We start from the raw sequence: 21,480 nt of genomic DNA on the forward strand, positions 1-21,480 counted from the left end.
GATCGCGCCCTGGGCCAAAGGCAGGCACCAAACCACTGCGCCACCCAGGGATCCCTTGAGAAACTTTTTAATGGCAAAATACGAAGTGATCATTTTTAGCTTTTCAAGTTGATTGAATAAACTATCTAAATAGTTGTAGCTGGTTACTCAGAAGTACAAATGGCTATCTCTTTCTCCACTGATAAAGACACCTAGTTACAGTGTTAAAAGGGGAGAAAAATCTTCCAAAGATTTGAGTCCTGTATGGTAAGTTCCCTGCTCTTTGGTGTGTCAGTTGCAGGTATAGAGTTTCCTTTCAGAGCTTTATGAGTGATTTCTGTTTCCATGACCAAGAGTAAAGAAACTCCAGGACAACAGGGGCCAGTCATTGATTCCAGAGATCACAGTTAATTGTGCTGCTAAAAGAGCCTCTTTACAACTTCTAAATCTTCTATATTCCCTTTCAAAAACAGAACACAATATCTTAGAGCTATTTGAAACAAAATTCATTTTCTTTTACTCCATACTTTGTATTTGTGTCCTTGTTCTTTTTTTGTGGCATCGTTTCAAAACATTATTCTTTTTCTTTTTAAATATTTTATTTATTTATTTGAGAGAGAGGGAGAAAACATGAGCAGGAGGTGGGTGAAACAGAGGGTAAGAGAAAAGCAGACTCCCCCGCTGAGCAGGGAGCTGGACATAGGGCTCGATACCAGGCCCATGGGAACACAACCTGAACCCAAGGTAGTCGCTTAACCGACTGAGCCACCCAGGCACCCCTCAAAACATTATTCTTATTCACAGACATCTCTAGCCCTATCATGTAAGTTATGTGTATATCATTGCTTAGAAACAGCATGATATAATGAGAAGAATAGTCACATTAGTAGTAACTTTTCCAGACCTTAGGTTCCTTATCAATAAATAAGAGAAGTATTCTCTTTCTCATAAAGCTTTACTGAATAAACAGAATGTATTGTCAGGGATTAAGAACACCCTGTCCCCTCAAGGTCCTTCTAGCTAGAGTAAGAATCAAATTGATATGAGACAGATTAACAGGAGAAAATCCAATTTAGTAGCATACATATAGGGAATCCACAAAGACATGGAATTTCTGAAGACTATCAGGCAAAATGAGGTATGTATGTCATTCTGAACTAAGGAGAAGGGGGTGTAGGGGTTTGGGTCTTCAAAGGGAAGGAATGCAGTCCTCAGGAAAAATGAAAAAGAGTGTTTGGTAAACAAATATATGTTGGGTCACTTAGAAACGGTGGGACCAAGAGAGGGCTTTGATCAAAGAGGCCTTGCTAGGTTCTTCTCTGTCTACTATACCTAATTCATAGCATAATGTAGTTATCTATGGGGATAGCTCTCTTCCTGGAGCAGGTCCTTTATCTAAATTCTTTTTAGGCACTTTTGGGGGGTGGGAGGGTCAGGGTAAATAGCTTTTCCTAAATCTGCTAGGTCTTGATTGCTTTTAACTCAAAATAATCTGTATGTTAAAGTGAGCCATTTTAGGGCAGCCTGCCCTTGGTCCCACAGTATATAACAGGCCATTGCATGCTTCTGGGATTCTGAGAGGGTAAGAAAAGGGCTTGAAAAATGTTGGTCCCTCCTGAAAGGATTGCTCACCAGGCATCCCATCACACCCCAAGCACATATGCACACTGGGTGGAACTGATCTTGTGGGAGAAGTTCCCTGTAAGCAGGGAACAATGCTCCTGTTGCCTTTCTTCTCTCCTTGGGCTAGCAGAGCAGAACACCCGCAGAGCCAAAGTCATCTTCCACCCCCTTGATAACATACTAGCCAAGTTTCTTTTCATGCTGTATTTTGTTTTGTTATAGAGCCAACTGGCTGAATTCCTTGTTCTGTCTCCACTTTAGAAGTACTGTTTCAATTTATCCACCCATGATTGACTCTGGTTGTTTTACTTTATTTTTAACTTACTTTTCTGATTATGGACATGGTTGATGCTACTACTGTAATGTTTGTAATAAGCCATTTTCTGTTTCCTAAGGAACTCATTTTATAAAACTCAGAAATAAAAAATAAAATAAATAGGGGCAGCCGCGGTGGCGCAGCGGTTTAGTGCTGCCTACAGCCCAGGGCATGATCCTGGAGACCCGGGATCGAGTCCCACGTCGGGCTCCCTGCATGGAGCCTGCTTCTCCCTCTGCCTGTGTCTCTGCCTCTCTCTCTCTCTCTCTGTGTCTCTCATGAATAAATAAATAAAATCTTTTAAAAAATAAAATAATAAAAATAGCCCCTTAATCCCATCTGATATTGTCTTTTATATATTCTATTTTAGACTTTCCAATGCTTGTATAAAGAATTTTCCCCCCAAATTAACTCTTGCTATAGATACTCTCATAACTTTTTTCACTCAATAGATCATGTATCCTGAGTATATCTGTAAATATCCATCTCATAGACCCCACCCATTGATTTACAGGCATGGATTCTGAAGTCAGAAAGTTTGAATACATTTCTGCTACTTCTCAGCTACAACTTTAATTTATTCACCTGAAATATGAGGATAATAATAGCACATACCTTCTGGGGTTATGAGTGTTATAGGAGATGAAGTATGTCAAGTGCTTAGAAGTACCTAACACATAGTAAACATACAATAAATTTTAGCTATTTATAATAATCATTTTTGGGAACTGTATAATCTTGTATTTTATGTGTATACTACAATATATTCACCTCTCTTATATTAATGAACATTTAGATATTGGGCATTTAGGTTGCTTACAGTCTATGGGGCACCTAGGTGACTCCGTCAATTGAGCATCCCTCGCGTGATCTCAGTTCAGATCTTGATCTCAGGGTCATGAATTTGAGCTCTGTGTTGGGCACCACTCTGGGCCTAAAAAAAAAAAAGTCTATAGAATATATCTTTGCAACTAAATCTTTGTGTACTGCCTTATTTCCTTAAGTTAGTATTCTCAGGACATAAAATTGATATGTCAAAGGGAATGTATATTTCTGAAGCTTATAATAATATTTCTAAATAGCTCTTCAAAAAACAACTCTGACTCCAGCATTCTTTATGTTGTTAAGAATGATTTATCTTGAGTCATCTTTCTGAGTGCTAGCTTTAAAATTCTTATCATTGCTACTTATGTTAATATATTATAGGACAGTTAAGTCATCGTATTCATACGTAATACAGGCGTATTTTCAAAAAGGATCACCTGGTAGCCCTTGAGCCTCTATTAGTAGAATATAAATGATTTTCTTGGTAGAGGAATGTTTTGTTGTAAGTCTTCTTATCTTATTAAAATAAGACAGCAGTGCCAAATTTTTAACCTTTGGTAGGTACCATGTTTGGATAATTTGCTAGTGACCTTTGAAAAAATCATTTAAACATTTTTTTGCATTGTTTTTAACAGAGTATGCTACTTCACAAAGTTTGACTACTGAAATGCTATGTGGGTTTGATTTCTCTTGAGCAAAGAGAAAAGGCAGATATAAATATTTATGTAAGTGTAGCCTCCTCGTGTTCCTAATGATAAAGCTTCCCAGAGAGCCCGTAGCATAACTTAACTATCAGGCCCTGACATATGGTATTTGCATATTGCAGCCTGCTACTCGGGTTAAAAGCAAGCCTGGTTCTCTTTAAAAGTTAAAAATATTTTTCTTCACAACAGTTTCACTGTTTTTATTTCTAACAGGAAAGTAACATTTTCAATCTTCTAACCTTAAAACTTAGTTTTCATTGTTTGTGTTCAGGTTTTTTTAGCAAATAAAATTTACAGTGTAGGCAATATGAAGAAAAACCTTAAAATCAATAAAGGCTCTTAACATTCTAGTGACCGCACTTACATGCATCATGTCTTTTCTCCTGTGTCTTAAATGAGGTAACCTTTTTTAAAGTTGTGACTAAAATATACCAACATAAAATTTGCCATTTTAACTGTTTTTAAGTGTACCATTCAGTGGAATTGAGTACACTGACATTGTGCAACCATCACCACCATCCATCCCCAGAATTCTTCGTTTTCCAAACTGAAACTCTGTCCCCATTGAGCAATGGCTCCCTTTCCCCTCCCCCCAGGCCCTAGCAAACAAAACCTACTTTTTTTTTACTTTGTATTGAAATATAATATTCATACAGAAAGATACATATACCACAAGTACACTGACAACCAAAAAACAGGATGAGGAAGGGGAGTATTTTAAGTATTAATATGGAAGTTCCAGTTTTCTTGCAGAGCTGTTTGCCAGCTCTAATAATACAGATTTACCTTCTCTTAACTGTCACATTATTTCAATTGATCATTTTCTGTAGACTGGCCGGTGAGTAGCTCAGAGCTAGCAAGTGTCACCCAGAGCATAATGAAGCACTGTGTAGTAATGCGTCACAAGACCATTTTTGCATAGAGCTTAGCCAAGGCTTTTGGAACCGCCCTCGGGTGCACCTTGTGCTATATTAGTGCTTCTCAGACAGGAAGAATTTTCTTTCGCTGGCGTAGCTCGTCCGGTTACCTGCAGGGTAAGTGTGTACAGCTCATGTCAACAAAGAAGTTTCTCTGGCTTCTCTTTATCTGACCCTTATTTGGCTCAGTATCTTGTTGAAATTTTAGGCATTTAAAAATACAAATTAAAAAAAAATAAAATAAAATAAAAAAAATACAAATTAAGGAAATAAAAATAGAATAAAGCAGTATAATGTAAAACTTCACAGTTTACAAAGATATGAATATGTAAAACTTTGCAGTGTCTTGGGTCTTAGAAATTACAGTTTAAAGGATCTAATTTTCAGAGCTTCTTGTTTCATATGTAAATATTGAGAAAAAGCAATGTACCCTCAGAAATCTCAAAGGAAAAAAAAACACTGTAAGATCCAATTTTGTTGTTCATTTAGTTGCTCTGTGACTGATTTTGCTGATTGCCACATAAATTTGTGTCCCTAGGACTGGGAACCATATATTATGCCTTGGAATCATATATAATGCCTAGTAATAATTAATTTTTATTTTGTGCGTGTGCGTTTTATCTAAGATACTATGGAATAGGATTATATGATATGTTTTATGAATTGATAAAAGCTGAATTATAGTCTCTAAAGTTTAATGAATTGTACACTGAAAATTATGGTTCAAAAAAAAAGAAAATTATGGTTCAAACATATATTACTATAAAACCCTAGAATGTTGTGGCTTAGATTTAAATAATTGAATTTACCTTATTTTTTATAGTTTTTTTTTCTTAATGAGGAAAATTAGATAATGCAGCAGACCATTTCTGTAAACAGTTTATTTGGTTTTTATTGGCAGTCTATATCCAAGCCCTGCATCTCTAGATATTGCTTACCACCTGTGCTGCTGTTCTAGGACAAATTCAAGGACAGAACTCAGAGTGCCCTAAGTGTAATCAGTATAAATTACTTAATTTCCATGTGTCTTGGTTTACTCCGCTTGAAAAATGCTATTAGATATTAGGACAGTGGGGGTGGAGAGGATATATGAATAAATTCTAAGTTCTGAAATCATGTGTTTTTTTAAGTATCCATCAAATTCTGACTAAGAAGCCAAGTTTTACTGCCTAAGAAAAGTGGTGTAAATTGCCAATTTTTAAATAACTAGCCTTTGAAATCTATTTTTCCTCTCTTTTATTTCCTTCTCTTCCCTTCCTATCTTTTCTTCTTCGGCCCAACAGGCTCAGGAAAGACCTGAGAATATTCAGTTTCATTTTTGTCTTACGTGTGTATTGAGAAAGTTTCACTTTTCAGTTTGGGTTTTGTTTTTTGTTTTTTCTCACTGCTGCCTTGAAAAGTCTAATTAGGGAGAATTATTTAAATGCTCCAAGAAACTGATTTACAATGCTACTGAAATGACAAATTTATGTTTGATCTTTCTTGTGCTAATCACCCTAAGAAAGTGTCATTATTAAAAATATAAGCTTAGGTCAAGTAATACAGTTGCTGGAAAAATGTAACAAAAATGGATTCATTTGGAAGTTTAATACCGTTGCTGGTACCCTGTCCAAATTATAGTAATACGTGCCCTTTTCTTATGTAAGTAATGTACAGTTTACCATTCAAAATTTCATTACCTTATTGTTGTGTAGTGTAACTGTCTCTGCAAGTATCACAATTGAAGCAGAATCACAACTTTTTAAGCCAAAGATATTGGTGAACATAATCTTTCTCACTTTCACATAAGACAGTCAGGTGGATATTTAAAAATATTCAGTTTGCATTCAGATAAAGGCAAGTAGTTTTTTCATGTAGACATAGAAATTTTAAGTCATTGATTTGATTAACATCTTTTCAAGATTAAGTTAATGATCTCAGAAGGAGATAGATACCACAATCGCTAAAACTTTTCTGTTATCAACTTTGTGCTATTCCAGTTAAGTTCTTACCTCTTGCTTCCGTCTTTAGCTTTGTCCTACATATTCTGTGTAATGAACACTTAACCTCATAGTGAAAGCACACAGAGTAATTCTTTTCCCATTTCCACGCTTACTAGTCGACATGAAAAATTCCAAAGACTTTAAAACTTCAAAACTTCCTATGAAGACGGTTCATACTTCCAAGGCTGGCATTTTCTATTTTTGAATGTGTCTTCTACACTTGATGTGTTGTTTCCAACAGCCCTTCTCCTGAAGCATCTGCAACAGATGACCGCTGGCAAAGTGAGCCAGAACATTATATACCAAGTATAGGTTTACAAGTCTATTGGTTTAAAAATACCCTGCCCTAATTTTCAGTGTCTTCCTTAGATTAGTGCCAGAATGCTGGCATTTATGCCTTACTCCTGACACTTTTGTAATGATAGAGACAATGGGGTGATTTTTGCGTTGGAACAACAGTATCACTTTATGTGATATTATCCCCGAACAAGGATACATTCTGGTCAGATTGCCAACCTTCAGTTGAGATTTGCATAGTATCCATGAACTATTAGTTTATCAAAAATAATGCCCTAAAATTTGCCATTATCAAATTTCTGATGACTCTTTGTTTTTGTTTGTGTTTCATTTAAAGAAAATACATAGAGACTATGAGAAAGACAGTTACTTTTTTACTTACTGATGGTGGATTTTTTTTCCCCCTCTTTTCTATTTTTCTTCATAACCATAAATGAGCCAAACTTGGTGGTGGTGGGAACAGGAATTGGGCTGCCTGGCTCTGTATAACAAGATTTGAGATTCCCAGATATTAAAATGTATTCTGCACTGCTTGAATTGTTTTTCTTTGGGCTTTTCAGATGTTCTGCAAACTCTATAGTACTTTTCCACATTCTTCTTCCTCTTTTCCAAGCTGATAAAGTGGTTTGATTGATTGATTGATTTTTTTTAAGATTTTATTTATTTATTCATGAGAGGCACACACACACAGACAGAGAGAGAGAGAGAGGCAGAGACAGGCAGAGGGAGAAGCAGGCTTCCCATGGGGAGCCATATGTGGGACTCGATCCCAGGACCCTGGGATCACAACCTGAGCCAAAGGCAGATAGATGCTCTACCACTGAGCCACCCCGGCGTCCCAAAATGGTTTTATTTAAATAGTGGTTTCTGAGAAATATAGACCCCTGTTCAGATAGTAAACATCAAAGGAAAACCATAAGCATATTGTATGCTTTGGTTCCTGTAAATGAAGAAACAGATTTTTTTTGTTTGTTTGTTTTTAAAAGATTTTATTTATTTATTCATGAGAGACACAGAGAGAGGCAGAGACACAGGCAGAGGGAGGAGCAGGTTCCTTGCAGGGACCCCAATGTGGGACCTGAGCCAAAAGCAGATATACTCAACCCCTGAGCCACCTAGGTGCCCTGAAGAAACAGATTTGTAAACAACTTCTATGGCATCTTCTTTGTTCAAGATCAAGGATTGACAAAAAGGAAGGGTTACTTTAATTTGACTACAATCCTCTAAAAGGCTACTAACCAGGGCAGCCCCGGTGGCTCAGCGGTTTAGCGCCGCCTTCAGCCCAGCATGTGATCCTGGAGTCCCGAGGATCGAATCCTATGTCAGGCTCCCTGCATGGGGCCTGCTTCTCCCTCTCTGTGTCTCTCATGAATAAATAAAATCTTAAAAAAATAAAATAAAAGACTAGCCACGCCCCCAGCATGGCCGCCAAGGGCCGGAGGCTCCTATATAAAAATAAATAAATACAATAAATAAAATAAAATAAAATAAAATAATAAAATACTACTAACCCTCAAACCACCACTACAATTACGTTTTAGGGGTAGTGATCAAAGTACTTATGAGTTATATAGAGTATATAGATAAATAAATACTTCTGTAGATACTAGATTATTTTTTAGATGTGAAAAATTGAGTTATCTTACTATTTGGAAGTACTGCTTACTCAGCTCTAAGATGCCATCAATTATAAGACTTAGCTTTTCTTAGTGGTGGGGTGGGGGGGGGACAGGAATACCTTTTTATAAGACATTTCCCAATTTTATGCATTTAAAATGCAAGGGGAGAAATGAATTTTAGATTTTGAGAACATTTTATGTATCTGCTATAATACATTTTAATTATAAAGAACATAGATCTAATGTCCAACTTTTTTTTAAGATTATTTATTTGAGAGAGAGAGAGAGAGAGAGCAGGGGGAGGGACAGAGAGTCTTAAGCAAACTCCACACTGAGCGCAGAGCCTGTTGCAAGGTTCGATCTCACAAGCCTGAGATCCTGACCTGAGCCAGCTGAGCCACCCAGGCACCCCTATAATGTCCAACTCTTAAGAAAAAGTTGTTTTTCCATTTCAATAAAGTTGCCCTTTTTAAAAACTGCTTTTCTTAAAAAATTTTACTTACCTAGTCTAAAATAAAAGTAAAGTCATGGAGGAATAAAAGTAAGTAATTTTCCCTAAGATCAATACTGCAAAAATGAAAAAGAAAAAAGAATAGTAAAAAAAAAAAAAAAGAGAGAGAGAGAGAGAGAGAGAGAAAAGAATAGTGATAAGAGATTTTATTTTATTGAGATTTTTTTTAAACTACTTCTTTTGGTTTAACAAATTGATATGTATAAATCCCACCCAAACCCATAAAATGATTGTTTAATTAAAACTATCACGTACTGGGATCCCTGGGTGGCACAGCGGTTTGGCGCCTGCCTTTGGCCCAGGGAGCGATCCTGGAGACCTGGGATCGAATCCCAAATCGGGCTCCCTGCATGGAGCCTGCTTCTCCCTCTGCCTGTGTCTCTGCCTCTCTCTCTCTCTCTCTCTCTCTCTCTCTGTGACTATCATAAGTAAATAAAAATTTTTTAAAAATTAAAAAAAAAAAACTATCACGTACTTATTTTGGGCCAGACACTGCTAGATTCAGATACTGACTCAGATAGAAGTCACATCATTTCACAAAATTAGAGTTTAATATGGGAAAATTGAAGACTAAACTTGGCTTATGTGCATTATGTTTCTCTTTATGTTCTATTCATATCTTCCTTCATTGATTCAGTAATAATATTACATAATTTTCCCACAGACTTCATCCTTATATGTAGAGAAAATGTTGATAAAATATTCTTGTAAATAAAGCTTTTTCTTACAATTACAAACTTCACTTTAACTCTTTACTTAAATCTTATCAATGCTATATAAGTTCTTTTTTTTTAATTTTTTAAAATTTTATTCATGAGAGACACAGAGAGAGAGGCAGAGACAGAGGCAGGCTCCATGCAAGGAGCCCGACCGATGTAGGACTCGATCCCAGATCCCGGGATCACACCCTGAGCTGAAGGCAAACGCTCAACCACTGAGCCACCCAGGTGTCCCAACACTTTATAAGTTCTTACAGGGCAGCCTGGGTGGTTCAGCGGTTTAGTGCCACCTTTAGCCGAGGGCATGATCCTGGAGAGCTGGGATCAAATCCCATGTTAGGCTCCCTGCATGGAGCCTGCTTCTCCCTCTGCCTGTGTCTGTATGTCTGTCTGTCTGTCTCTCTCTCTCTCTCTGTGTCTCTATGAATAAATAAATGATCTTTAAAAAAATAAACACTATTAAAAAGAAAAGTTCCCATAGGAGAGCGCAAATTTTTCATACAAAATTTTTAACTCCAAAGTTTGTAAGACAGAGAGGAAATCTTTGCTGAGCTTCTTAGGTAAGAAATAGAGGTGCCTTCGTATTTATGTCAAACCAGAAATACCACCTTACTATGTCATTAACCTACAGGAACAGCCTGAAATATATATACGTCACGTGTACTTTTTTTCTCTCTCTTTTACTGTGACATCACCTGGGGAAATCCAGAAGATTGGATAACCAAGAAATGCCTAATCAAGATTCTGCTGTACATGTGAAAATGGTGGGTATTTGAGTATTTCCAGTTCCATTTATTAATGGTGAACCTTCACCACTTTTACCTTTGTCTCTAAACAGATCATTAATTATGGGACTGTACCTTTATATAGGTCTTTCTTCACAGTGTTTGATACACAATAGAACCTCAACTGTTTGTATAATTGGATTTCACCTTACCTTAGAAAAAAATTTTTTGCTTGAAATACGTGTATTAGTGTTTCTCAGCATGTAAAATGGTTACCCCATTCCTTTTTGTGCTAAATTTTCCTTGCTCAGCAATAACACAAATTATATAGCATGAGATGCGTTAACTTCTGAATTAAAATGACAAATGTTTAAATTTTTAAAATTAAAAACTTCTTGTATAATACTAGAGTTCATTGCATTATTGCCATTAGAATGAGGAAGGAAGAATATAGCCTTTGGAGTCAGAACTGACTTCAGCTGTTAATTTAGTCTTTAAGAGCTGTGATACCCTTGAATGAGGGTGACAATCTCACCTTTAAGAAATTGTATGGGGATCCCTGGGTGGCGCAGCGGTTTGGCGCCTGCCTTTGGCCCAGGGCGTGATCCTGGAGACCCGGGATCGAATCCCACATCGGGCTCCCGGTGCGTGGAGCCTGCTTCTCCCTCTGCCTATGTCTCTGCCTCTCTCTCTTTCTCTCTCTGTGACTATCATAAATAAATAAAAAAAATTAAAAAAAAAAAAAAAAAAAAAAAAAAGAAATTGTATGAAACCACCAAACTCGTGTTTTATTCATATTTTCCCAGCTTTATTGAGATATAACTAACAAAATTGTGAGATATTTGAAGTGTACAGTGTGATGATGTGAGATTTGATATACATTGTGAATCACCTCCCCCATCTAGTTAACACATCCATCACCTCACATATTTACCCTTTTTTGGCGGTGGGGGGCCATGGAGAACATTCAAATTCTACTCTATTAGCAAATTTCAGTTATACAATAGAGTTATAGTTATAGTTATAGTTACAGTTATAAACTATAGTCATCATAGCATACATTGGATTTTCATACCTTATTCGTCTTGTAAATGAAATATTCTTATTCATATTTAATGAAAAAGTATGTAAAGTGCCTAATAGCACACAGTAAGCACTCAGTAAATGTCAATTTCATGTTATGTTAGTGAGTGTTTTAACTATGCAAATGCATTTATTTGTATGTGTAGAAAAAATTATATCTGTTTTCCATATTCACAGTGGTAAAATCCTAAAAATCACAATTTTTCCCTCTCTTTTAAAGAGGACAACTGCCCCCATGATCACCTTATATTTTCTCTTTGTTGTTTTGTTGCCATTCTTTCTCTTCTCTTGTATTTTCTTCTTCTTTCTTTCTAGTTTTCTTTTCATTTGAGCCCAAAAACCAGAACATGACTTAGCATGCAAACAGCTTTGTATCACAATTAATAAATCTCTTGTTCAGCTTAGCTGTCCTCAACCAGCCTGTGACAGGAGGTGAAAGATGCCTCAAAGTGCTGATTAAGCTGCCATCGATGTAGTTATTGCTGTTAGGATGGAACATATGAAATTGCTGTGCGTTTTTATGTTGAATAGTCCAACGTTGGCAGTTTCATTTGGTTCAGCTTAATACATCAGCATGATCTCTGCTTCCATTGCATGATTAACACTGAAATTTATCTCTGATATATAAAGTTACATGAATCTAAACTTTTGTGTGTGTGTGTGAGTTGATGATTTTTAACCAAAATGAATACAAGTGATGTAGGAATGTCCTACCATGTACATGGGTGTTACTTGGGTCCCATCTCTAACATGTCTCTTTGGAAGTAAGTAGCACTGTAGTTAACCCACAAAGAGACTGTTAAAGGAAAACCAGCCCCTAAATGGTACATAAATATATACACATATATATATGTATATTATATTTTCTATCATTGCATTAAGTTGCATAGTTTTTAAATTGGAGTTTGGTTTTCTAAAATGTTGGTATATCTTTTAAGTTGGCAGCTCCTTAAGATGCTGTTCTTGGGACACCTGGGTGGCTCAGAGGTTGAGCGTCTGCCTTTGGGCATGATCAGGGATTGAGGGTATGATCCCGGGATTGAGTCCCACATCGGGCTTCCAGCATGGAGGGTGCTTCTCCCTCTGCCTGTGTCTCTGCCTCTCTGTGTGTATGTCTGTGTCTCTCATGAATAAATAAATAAAATCTTAAAAAAAAAAAAGATGTTGTTCTTAACTTCTCATAATCTGGCTCCAAATCTCTTTCCATACCTTACACACACAATCTCTCTCCACCACATACACTGAAGTTCTAGGCAGAGCTATTTATCTTTTTCCCACATTTGACCCTGAACTTTGGCTCATGATCTCAGCATATACAAATCCTGCTTCTCTTTGAAAGCCTAACTCAGTTGGCTCTTCCTCTTTTGGCCCTTGCAGAAGTAATTTCAGTTTCTTCTGTTCCTCTTACGTTTTATCTGGACATCTGAGCAATGTATTACTTGTTTGGGCTCCTGTATTACAATCCATGTAAGAGTACATTGTGCCTTGAGTTTAAGATGTTTATCTTACTAAAACCTTTGTATATCTTACAGAGCTGCCTTATACTTAATGACTGTATGTTGAATGAATGAGTTTGGCCTACTCTCCCTTAATGTGGAGATGGGGAGACAAAAATGTGGTAGGCAGGGAGAACTGGCTATCACTACACTTTAGTAATGCATAATCTTCTAAATAAATCGTAGAATCATCCATATATGTGAGTGAACATACCAATCTGAATAGGTGGCTTTGGATCTGTACTTTTTATGTAAGTACATGAAAATTGTAGTCCCCACTCCTCTGTACCAACGTAGTTAATGAAGTCTTTTGCTTGGACCAGATATGAACATCGGAAAACAAAAAAAAATATTTCCCCTGAGAACTACAAAGATCCTTAAGTCATTTATTTATTTATTTTTAAAGATTTTATTTATTTATTTATTTATTTATTTATTTATTTATTTATTTATTTATTCATGAGAAACAGAGAGAGAGAGGTAGAGACACAGGCAGAGGGAGAAGCAGGCTCCATGCAGGGAGTCCGATGTGGGACTTGATCCCGGGTCTCCAGGATCGTGACCTGGGCCAAAAGGCGGCGTTAACCCGCTGAGCCACTCAGGCTGCCCATAGGTCATTTAAACTAATGTTTATGTGGGCCATTTTCAGAGAAATACAGGTAAACATTATTAGGACAATTTTGTGACTATACCACGCAGATACTCTGTGATATCCTGTCTCAATATATCTGCAAGATAATCTCAAATAATCAAATATTGTTGTAGAGTTGTGAATAAAACTATATAACCTTGAAATCAACTTCTTCAGAAATCATTGCTTTTTTTTTTTTTTTTTTTAAGATTTTATTTATTCATGAGAGACACAGAGGGAGGCAAGAGACACAGGCAGAAGGAGAAGCAGGCTCCATGCAGGGAGCCCAGTGCAGGACTTCATCCCGGGTTCACGCCCTGAGGCAAAGGCAGACTCTTAACCACTGAGCCACCCAAGTGCCCCAGAAATCATTGCTTTTTGGTGATGGAAGTAGACTAATGAGATTAGGAGTTCATTCCATCTGCACAAATGCATTTTACAGCCAGAATATATGTATTGTAGGGTTTTGTTAATCATCTTTCGTATTAAGTCAGATTTAGCTCTAGTCAACCAAAAATGCTCTGATTCTTATCAGGAAAGCTTTGCTCCTTTAGCATTTTATAAAATGAATTTATTTTCTTTTGTTTGCAAATGATGGACATTTTTATTTTATTTTTATTTTTTAAGGCTAATTTTTTTTAAAGATTTTATCTTTTTTTTTTTAACTTTATTTACTTATTCATGAGAGACACAGAGAGGCAGAGGGAGAAGCAGGCTCCATGCAGGGAGCCTCATGTTGGACTTGATCCCGGGATTCCAGGATCACGCCCTGGGCCAAAGGCAGGCGCTAAACCGCTGAGCCACCCAGGGATCCCATGATGGACATTTTTAGCCCCTGTTTACCATAAAATTCTGCTGTAATCGAACTGAGAAGTTTCCGACTACTCAAAATCACTTGCCCTTCAGACTTTAAGTATCATTATTTTAAGTACTACCAAACAAGTGTGGTTTTGTCCAAGAGGAATCCAGAAAAAGGGATCTGAGGAGGTAACAAAAGTATATGATGTATGATGAAATGTATATGCCTGCAGTATACTTCTTAATGTTCTGATATTCTGACATTCTTTGACACATTTCATGTTGTATTGTAAAAATACATTTCTTAGGTTACATTCTAAAATATTTGAGTAAAATACCCAACATCTCAAGTTCCTGAGAAGTATTTATGATATACTTTGGTGACATTGTATGTGTATCATGGAAGCGGGGAGGGGGGGGTGGGGTGGGGGGAGGGGGCAGTGTAAATATATGACCATATAACCCGAAACAGCTATAATTATCATTTTAAAATTTCTTGTACCTGTGTTTGCTTTCCTATCATGCTCTCTGTTGCTCTTTCAACTGTTTTATCACTGTGACTTCACTCAGGTGCTATTTGGGTATTCACTGCTTATTTATCAGAAAATGAATGGCTGTTGTACATTCATGTTGTACATCAATGCTTCCAGCCCCTGGTTGTCTTTCAGGCCCTATTGATATTATAATCCAATCTGATAGTTGTTAACCTAGTGGAAACCAGCATACTTTGAAGTAACTTTGATATATTTTCCTATCCATCATCTGAAACAGGTTATCCTATTCTATTTAACTATGGGTGTTCTTTTTTTTTTTTTTTAATTAAATGTATTGTAGGGGATCCCTGGGTGGCTCAGTGGTTAAGCGCCTGCCTTCGGCCCAGGGCGTAATCCTGGAGTCCTGGGATTGAGTCCCATGTTAGGCTCCCTGTGTGGAGCCTGCTTCTCCCTCTGCCTGTGCCTCTGCCTCTGTCTCTCTGTGTCTCTCATAAATAAAATATTCTTAAAAATTAATTAATTAATTAAATGTATTGTAGGATATGATTTGCATGAGACAGGACATCTTTGTCAGTATGGACACACTGAAAAAATATTTAATTTTCTTGGTGAAAATATAGTGACAAACATCTTCTGTTGCTTTTGGTAATGGGTTAGTTATTAAGTCAAACATATGCTAATTACTATGCATCTGCCAGTTAAGGCTGAGGTAGGAGCAGAATTTAATTGTTTGGAGATGAACTTAACTAGTTAAGGTATTTGTAAGGGAGCTATAGAAGTGATACTCCAAAACAGCTACGGTTTCTAAAACTCAACAGGAAAACGTTGTAACTGCTAATCGTCATATCCCTGGCATCTAGTGTCTGATGCAAAGTAGATACAGGTAAATATTTGTTAAGCAAGTTAATGGATTGATGAATGAAGAAAAGGAATGTAGGAATAAGTGCCATATGCTTTTATCATCTTTTGAAAAATTGCTGTAAAATAAATATTTAGATAATCATTATTCTATTGATACCTTTAAAGTCCAGTTAACTTAGAAGAATCACTGTATAAAAGCTAGTTGTATTGCTGATTATCCTATGCTATTTAAATATGAGTTTTTAAAATTAAGTGTATGGTAGCATCTTTCATTCATGGAGAAAATTTCAACGTTAGCATTTCTCTTTCCCATACACTTCCATATTTATCTTTCAGTCTTAGGAAAACATTTTAGCCTTTTTCCAATTTTCTAATTTTGTCTATTATGCAGAGACAGCATAATCTCCAAGAGACTCAGCTCACTCTTGGAGCAGAGCTATAAGGTTAGGAAATTTTTCATAACCATGTCTGTGATACACATAAAGTATGTTAAAAACGGTGGTAGCATACCCAGAATAAAAGCATATAAAGTAAATAAAAGTTACTGGGTATAAACCAGTATAGAACCTTAATGTCTTTTATACTGTGAAGCTATCAAATGCCCTATAATCTCCTTCCCCCCAGTCTTCTTGTACACATGCTGTAAGAGCACTGTGCCTGTGCATTTTACTCTGATCAGTTTCATTCTCTCTGTGATAGGGTTGAAGAAAGAAACAATATTTAACATTAAATTGTTGAGGAGCACTAAATCCTGAATAAACCAGCCTAGTAGCTACTGAAGCCCAGGTGTTCTAACATGTTTGTTTGTTTTTAAGTAGGCTCCATGCCCAACTTGAATCTTGAACTCCAGACCCCAAGATCAAGAGTCTCATGCTGGTGGTCTCATACTTTTTAGTAGTTATCTTAACTTGAAATAAATCTGTTGTAAAATTTATGCCAAGAACAATGAAATTATTTGGGATATGGTACAATAAAGTAACAAAGATCTTGAAGCACCTTTTCAAGTTAAACATATTTATATTTAAATATAAAGTTAAATATATTTACATATATAATATATAATATTACTTAAATTATTTAAAATATATTTTAATTACCTGTATAAAGATACACTTCTGGGGAATATTCATGTAACATTTGTTACCTTTCTGCTAAGATTTTTTTTTTACATTTTTTTAAGAGGTAAATATGTATGCTAAATCTTAAGCAGAAAGGTATTTGGTTGGTTGGTTTTTTTTTTAAGTAGGCCCCATGCCAAGTGTGGAGCCCAGCACAGGACTTGAACTCACAACCTGAAATCAAGACCTGAGCTGAGTTCAAGAGTCGGATGTTTGATCAGTTGAGCTACTCAGACACCCCTTAAGCAGAAAGATCTTATAAGAAAACTCTTTATCACAAAGCTCAGTTATTCTCCATTCCACTCTAGGGCTTTATTTTTATTAATGAATTCTGCTAAACTCATTTTTATAACTGTATGAAATAATATTGTTTTGAAAGTCAAATGAAAAAATATATGAGAATGAGATAAACTATGTGCATATACATCCATGTTTGTAATCATAGAAATGAAAATAATGGAAAATAAATTTAAATGTTTACTTATTTACTTCAGGTAGTAGAATTCCTAGCCATGTTTTCTTTTTATATTTTTTCTATTATTTCTGTGGTAACCATGCATGATTTTTATAATTAGAAGAATTATACTTTCTGATAATATATTACAAATACAATTTTGTCTGAATGTTCCAGATGGAAACTGTTGATGTGCTTCCAAATTTTTTATGTGTATAAATGGTAATTTGATATGATTTGTTTTTTTAAAAAAATAATACCTCAACATTTTTACATCTTAATATAATCTTCTTCTCAGAATCAAAAGAACCTGGGAAAAGAGGATTAAAAATAGTTAATTAACTTCCTTTTATCTTTTAGATGCCTGAATTCCAAAGAAGTTCAGTTCGAATCAAGAACCCTGCAAGAGTGGAAGAAATTATCTGTGGTCTTATTAAGGGAGGAGCAGCCAAACTTCAGGTGAATAATTATCAAGAAGTCTTTATGATTAAGTCTTTATTTTTAATGTTCAGAGAGACTTATTCATTTCATATTTTGCTTAAAATCTGATTAATATCCCGGAATCCTGATACTGAGTCCCGCATCAGGCTTCCTGCACGGAGCCTGCTTCTCCCTCTGCCTATGTCTCTGCCCCCCTCTCTCTCTGTCTCTCTCTGTCTCTCATGAACGAATAAATAAAATCTTTAAAAAAAAATACTCAAATTTGAGGCACCTGGGTGGTTCAGTTGGTTGAGCATCTGACTCTGATCTCAGCTCAGGTCTTGATCTCAGGGTTGTTAATAAGTTCAAGCCCGACATTGTACTCATGCTAGGCATGGAACCTACTTAAGAAAAAAAAAAAGAAGTAAAATAAAATAAATAAAACAATAATGTTCAAATTCAAATTTCAAACCAAGTTCATATTAAGATGTGCTTTATTAGGGGGTAACTGATTTTTTGTTTAATTCTCTCTTTTTAAAGGGATGTCTTAAATGCAAATTTAATAATCTGGATATTCAGTAAAAAAAAATTATTTTTTAAATGTTTTTAAAACATCTTTGAGAAAAGTGTTTAACCCATTCTCCTAAATTTCAAGAACTGGTAAACTATCATGTCGGTATCATTCATTCATTGTTAGAGTTTACCTAAATAGCAAGTTAAATCAAGAATGTAATAGTTTTGGGACATCTGGGTGGCTCATTTGGTTTAAGCAGCTGACTCTTGGTTTCAGCTATCTCACGGGTCCTGAGATCAAGTCCCCTATTGGGCTCCACACTCAGCAGGAAGTCTGCTTGAGAGTCTCTTCCTCTGCTTTCCGCCCCCCACATATGTGCTTTCTCTCCCTCTCTCTCAAATAAATAAATCCTTTTTTAAAAAACAAATGTAATAGTATAAGAACTTCATATAGTTTATTTTGCACAAATGGGATTTTTATGGTAAAAACATGTAATATGAAATCTATTCTCTTAATAAATGTTTAAGCATATAGTATTGTTAATTCTATGTGAATTGTTATACAGCCAATCTCTAGAATTTCCTTACCCTGTATGACTGAAACTGTATAACCATAGAATAGCAACCCCTCATTTCCTTCTCGCCTCAACCCCTGGCCAATGACAACCACCATTCTATTCTGCTTCTATGAGTTTGACTAATTAAATAGCTCACATAAGTGGAATCATAATTTTTCCATCTATAAGTGGCTCATTTCACTTAGCATAATGTTCCCTCAAGGTTCCCATGTTGTAGTATATGAGTCTCCTTCTTTTTAATTGTGAGCTTCATAGAGTTTAACTGCCTCCACTGTATTTTTGTACATTGACCAGGTGGGTTGAAATTGTGCAACATTTTATATCTATCAAGAACACTAGCCCAATCACCTGCAACTGCAAAATTCTATATCAGTTAATCAGCGACAATGCTAGGGCACTTAAGGTATCACTGTGTAATTTAAGATGATTCTCAGGACATAACTATAAGGTGATACCCTAGCATTGCCACCAAATAAAATCTGGTTAATCAGTACAGGAATTTGCAGTTGCAGGAGATAGGGCTGCTGTTCTCAATAGAGAGCTGCATTAGAAAACAGAATGCATGGGGTCCCTGGGTGGCGCAGCGGTTTGGCGCCTGCCTTTGGCCCAGGGCGCGATCCTGGAGACCCGGGATCGAATCCCACATCGGGCTCCCGGTGCATGGAGCCTGCTTCTCCCTCTGCCTATGTCTCTGCCTCTCTCTCTCTCTCTGTGACTATCATAAATAAATAAAAAAATTAAAAAAAGAAAAAAAGAAAACAGAATGCAGAAAGAATGACCTGTAGGTGCGGGGGTGGGGGTGGTGGTTGGAACAGGTCAGGGATTGAGCATAGTCCTGTACCTCCAGAACGGGTGCAGTACATGTCTGGCCTTGGTGGCTGTGTGTTCCATAATATCTTTCTCCCTTTCTTTACAGATAATAACAGACTTTGATATGACACTGAGTAGATTTTCCTATGAAGGGAAAAGATGCCCAACATGTCATTGTAAGTGTGCATTCATAAGCAAATTCATGAAAGTAATTCTTATTTTAAGATCTTTTCTTACCTATAATGATCTATGAGATTGAGGTTTTTTTCTTCTATTTGGACATTGAAAGTGAGAAAACCTGCCTTTTTCTTTTTATATTTTGAGGATTTCCCCCCATGTTATATAAATGGCTATTTTCTTTCTTTTTTTCTTTTTTCTTTTTTTTTTAATTTATTCATGAGAGAGAGAGAGGCAGAGACACAGGCAGAGGGAGAAGCAGGCTCTATGCAGGGAGCCCGACGTGGGACTCGATCCCAGGTCTCCAGGATCAGGCCCTGGGCCCAGGCAGGCGCTAAACCCCTGAGCCACCTGGGCTGCCCAAAATGGCTATTTTCAAGTATGGTTTTGGTTGCAGATTGAAGACTTCTGAAATTTTTCTCCAAATGTGGTCGGTTCATTATTTGTTCAAGAAATATTTACATGGATTTTAAACATTGGATTAGGGGCAGCCTGGGTGGCTCAGCGGTTTAAGCACCTGCCTTCTGCCCAGGGCGTGATCCTGGAGTCCCAGAATTGAGTCCCACATCAGGCTCCCTGCGTGGAGCCTGCTCCTCCCTCTGCCTGTGTCTCTGCCTCTCTCTCTCTCTCTGTGTCTATCATGAATAAATAAATAAAATCATTAAAAAAAAAAAAAAAAACATGTAGAGTCCACTTAACCGTGCATCCTTTTAAAAATAAATAAATAAACATTGGATTAACCTAAAGAAATAGCATTTATCAACCACTCTGGTTTTCTGAGAATGTTACTGAATTTCTTTATTGTTGATATATAAATTTAAGAGTGATTAAATAAATATCAAGCTAAAACGTGTTGCTAGATAAGATACTTTTTCTGTTTTCCCAACTTGGCAATAGGTTTTAAAAATAATACTCTTCAATTTGACAAAGAAGCAGTGGTATAAGGCCTCTCATTTACTGGAGGTGCATATGTAATTTGAGAAATCATTTTGATAATTTATATTAAAACTAATAGAAATCATACCTTTTGACCCAGTAACTCTTTGAAGAATTTCTAATGAAATACTCTCAAACGTAGGAAAAAAGCTTTAGATCCAAAGTTTAGATCTTATGGGATCCCTGGGTGGCTCAGCGGTTTAGCGCCTGCGTTCCATCCAGGGCGTGATCCTGGAGTTCCAAGATTGAGTCCCACGTCAGGCTCCCTGCATGGAGCCTGCTTCTCTCTCTGCCTGTGTCTCTGTCTCTGTCTCTCTCTCTCTCTGTGTCTCTCATGAATAAAATCGTAACAAAACAAAGTTTAGATTTTAAAACCATTAGATTTTTCTAGGAATGCCACGTGTATTATAGCACTTAGGCCAAGAGTTGTAATGTCCATGCTATTGGACTTGACATTTAAACTTAAAAGAAAAGTAGTAAGTTATTTAAAGTAGTGGTAGCATCAATCAGAATATTACTTTTAATGCTAGTTTGCTTTCACTCTTCAGATGTCATTGACAACAGTAAGCTGGTTACAGATGAATGTCGAAAAAAGGTAAATACTAACAGTAATGCAGAGTTACTTGGAGACCTCATTAGCCTTTTTGCCTGAGAATTTCTTCAGGTTCATTCACACAAACAATGGATATAAAGTGCCTCTAACCATACATCGCACATAGCAAACACTGAATAAATGTTAGTTTTATTGTGTGGGCTATATACAGTATACATTATTTTAAAGAAAAAAATAACTTTTTAACAAAAACAATAAAATTTACATAAATAAGTTTTAATTGATTATCAAAATATTTTGGTGTCCTAACTTCGGCTGTACATTAAAACAAAAGTACTTTG

General features: G+C 36.3%; 2 protein-coding genes and 1 long non-coding RNA gene across 8 annotated transcripts in view; 2 read left to right on the top strand and 1 right to left on the bottom strand.

Annotated features, from left to right (window-relative positions):
* LOC140608716 (retinitis pigmentosa 9 protein-like) overlaps positions 1-21,480 on the top strand; it is a 185,880-nt gene that overhangs the window by 83,566 nt on the left and 80,834 nt on the right. The window lies entirely within an intron of this gene.
* Positions 1-21,480, top strand: part of NT5C3A (5'-nucleotidase, cytosolic IIIA) — a 55,613-nt gene that overhangs the window by 27,825 nt on the left and 6,308 nt on the right. For 2 of the 6 annotated variants that reach the window (XM_072783554.1, XM_072783555.1), the window contains exons 2-5: positions 10,202-10,256; positions 17,513-17,611; positions 19,580-19,649; positions 21,135-21,181. In XM_072783554.1, coding sequence (XP_072639655.1) covers positions 10,221-10,256; positions 17,513-17,611; positions 19,580-19,649; positions 21,135-21,181 — 252 coding nt within the window. In that variant the 5' untranslated portion in view covers positions 10,202-10,220. Of the gene's footprint in view, positions 1-4,377; positions 4,482-10,201; positions 10,257-17,512; positions 17,612-19,579; positions 19,650-21,134; positions 21,182-21,480 lie in introns of those variants that run through there. The other 4 variants (XM_072783551.1, XM_072783552.1, XM_072783553.1 and 1 more) reach the window with 3 other exon arrangements.
* Positions 4,148-6,782, bottom strand: LOC140608721 (uncharacterized). Its single transcript, XR_012010693.1, has 2 exons — positions 6,356-6,782; positions 4,148-4,474 (listed from the first exon to the last, which is right to left on the bottom strand). It is a non-coding gene; the product is annotated as an uncharacterized lncRNA (long non-coding RNA).

This window comes from Canis lupus, chromosome 18 (genome assembly GCF_048164855.1).
Source record: "Canis lupus baileyi chromosome 18, mCanLup2.hap1, whole genome shotgun sequence".
In the NCBI taxonomy this organism is placed as follows: Eukaryota; Metazoa; Chordata; class Mammalia; order Carnivora; family Canidae; genus Canis; species Canis lupus.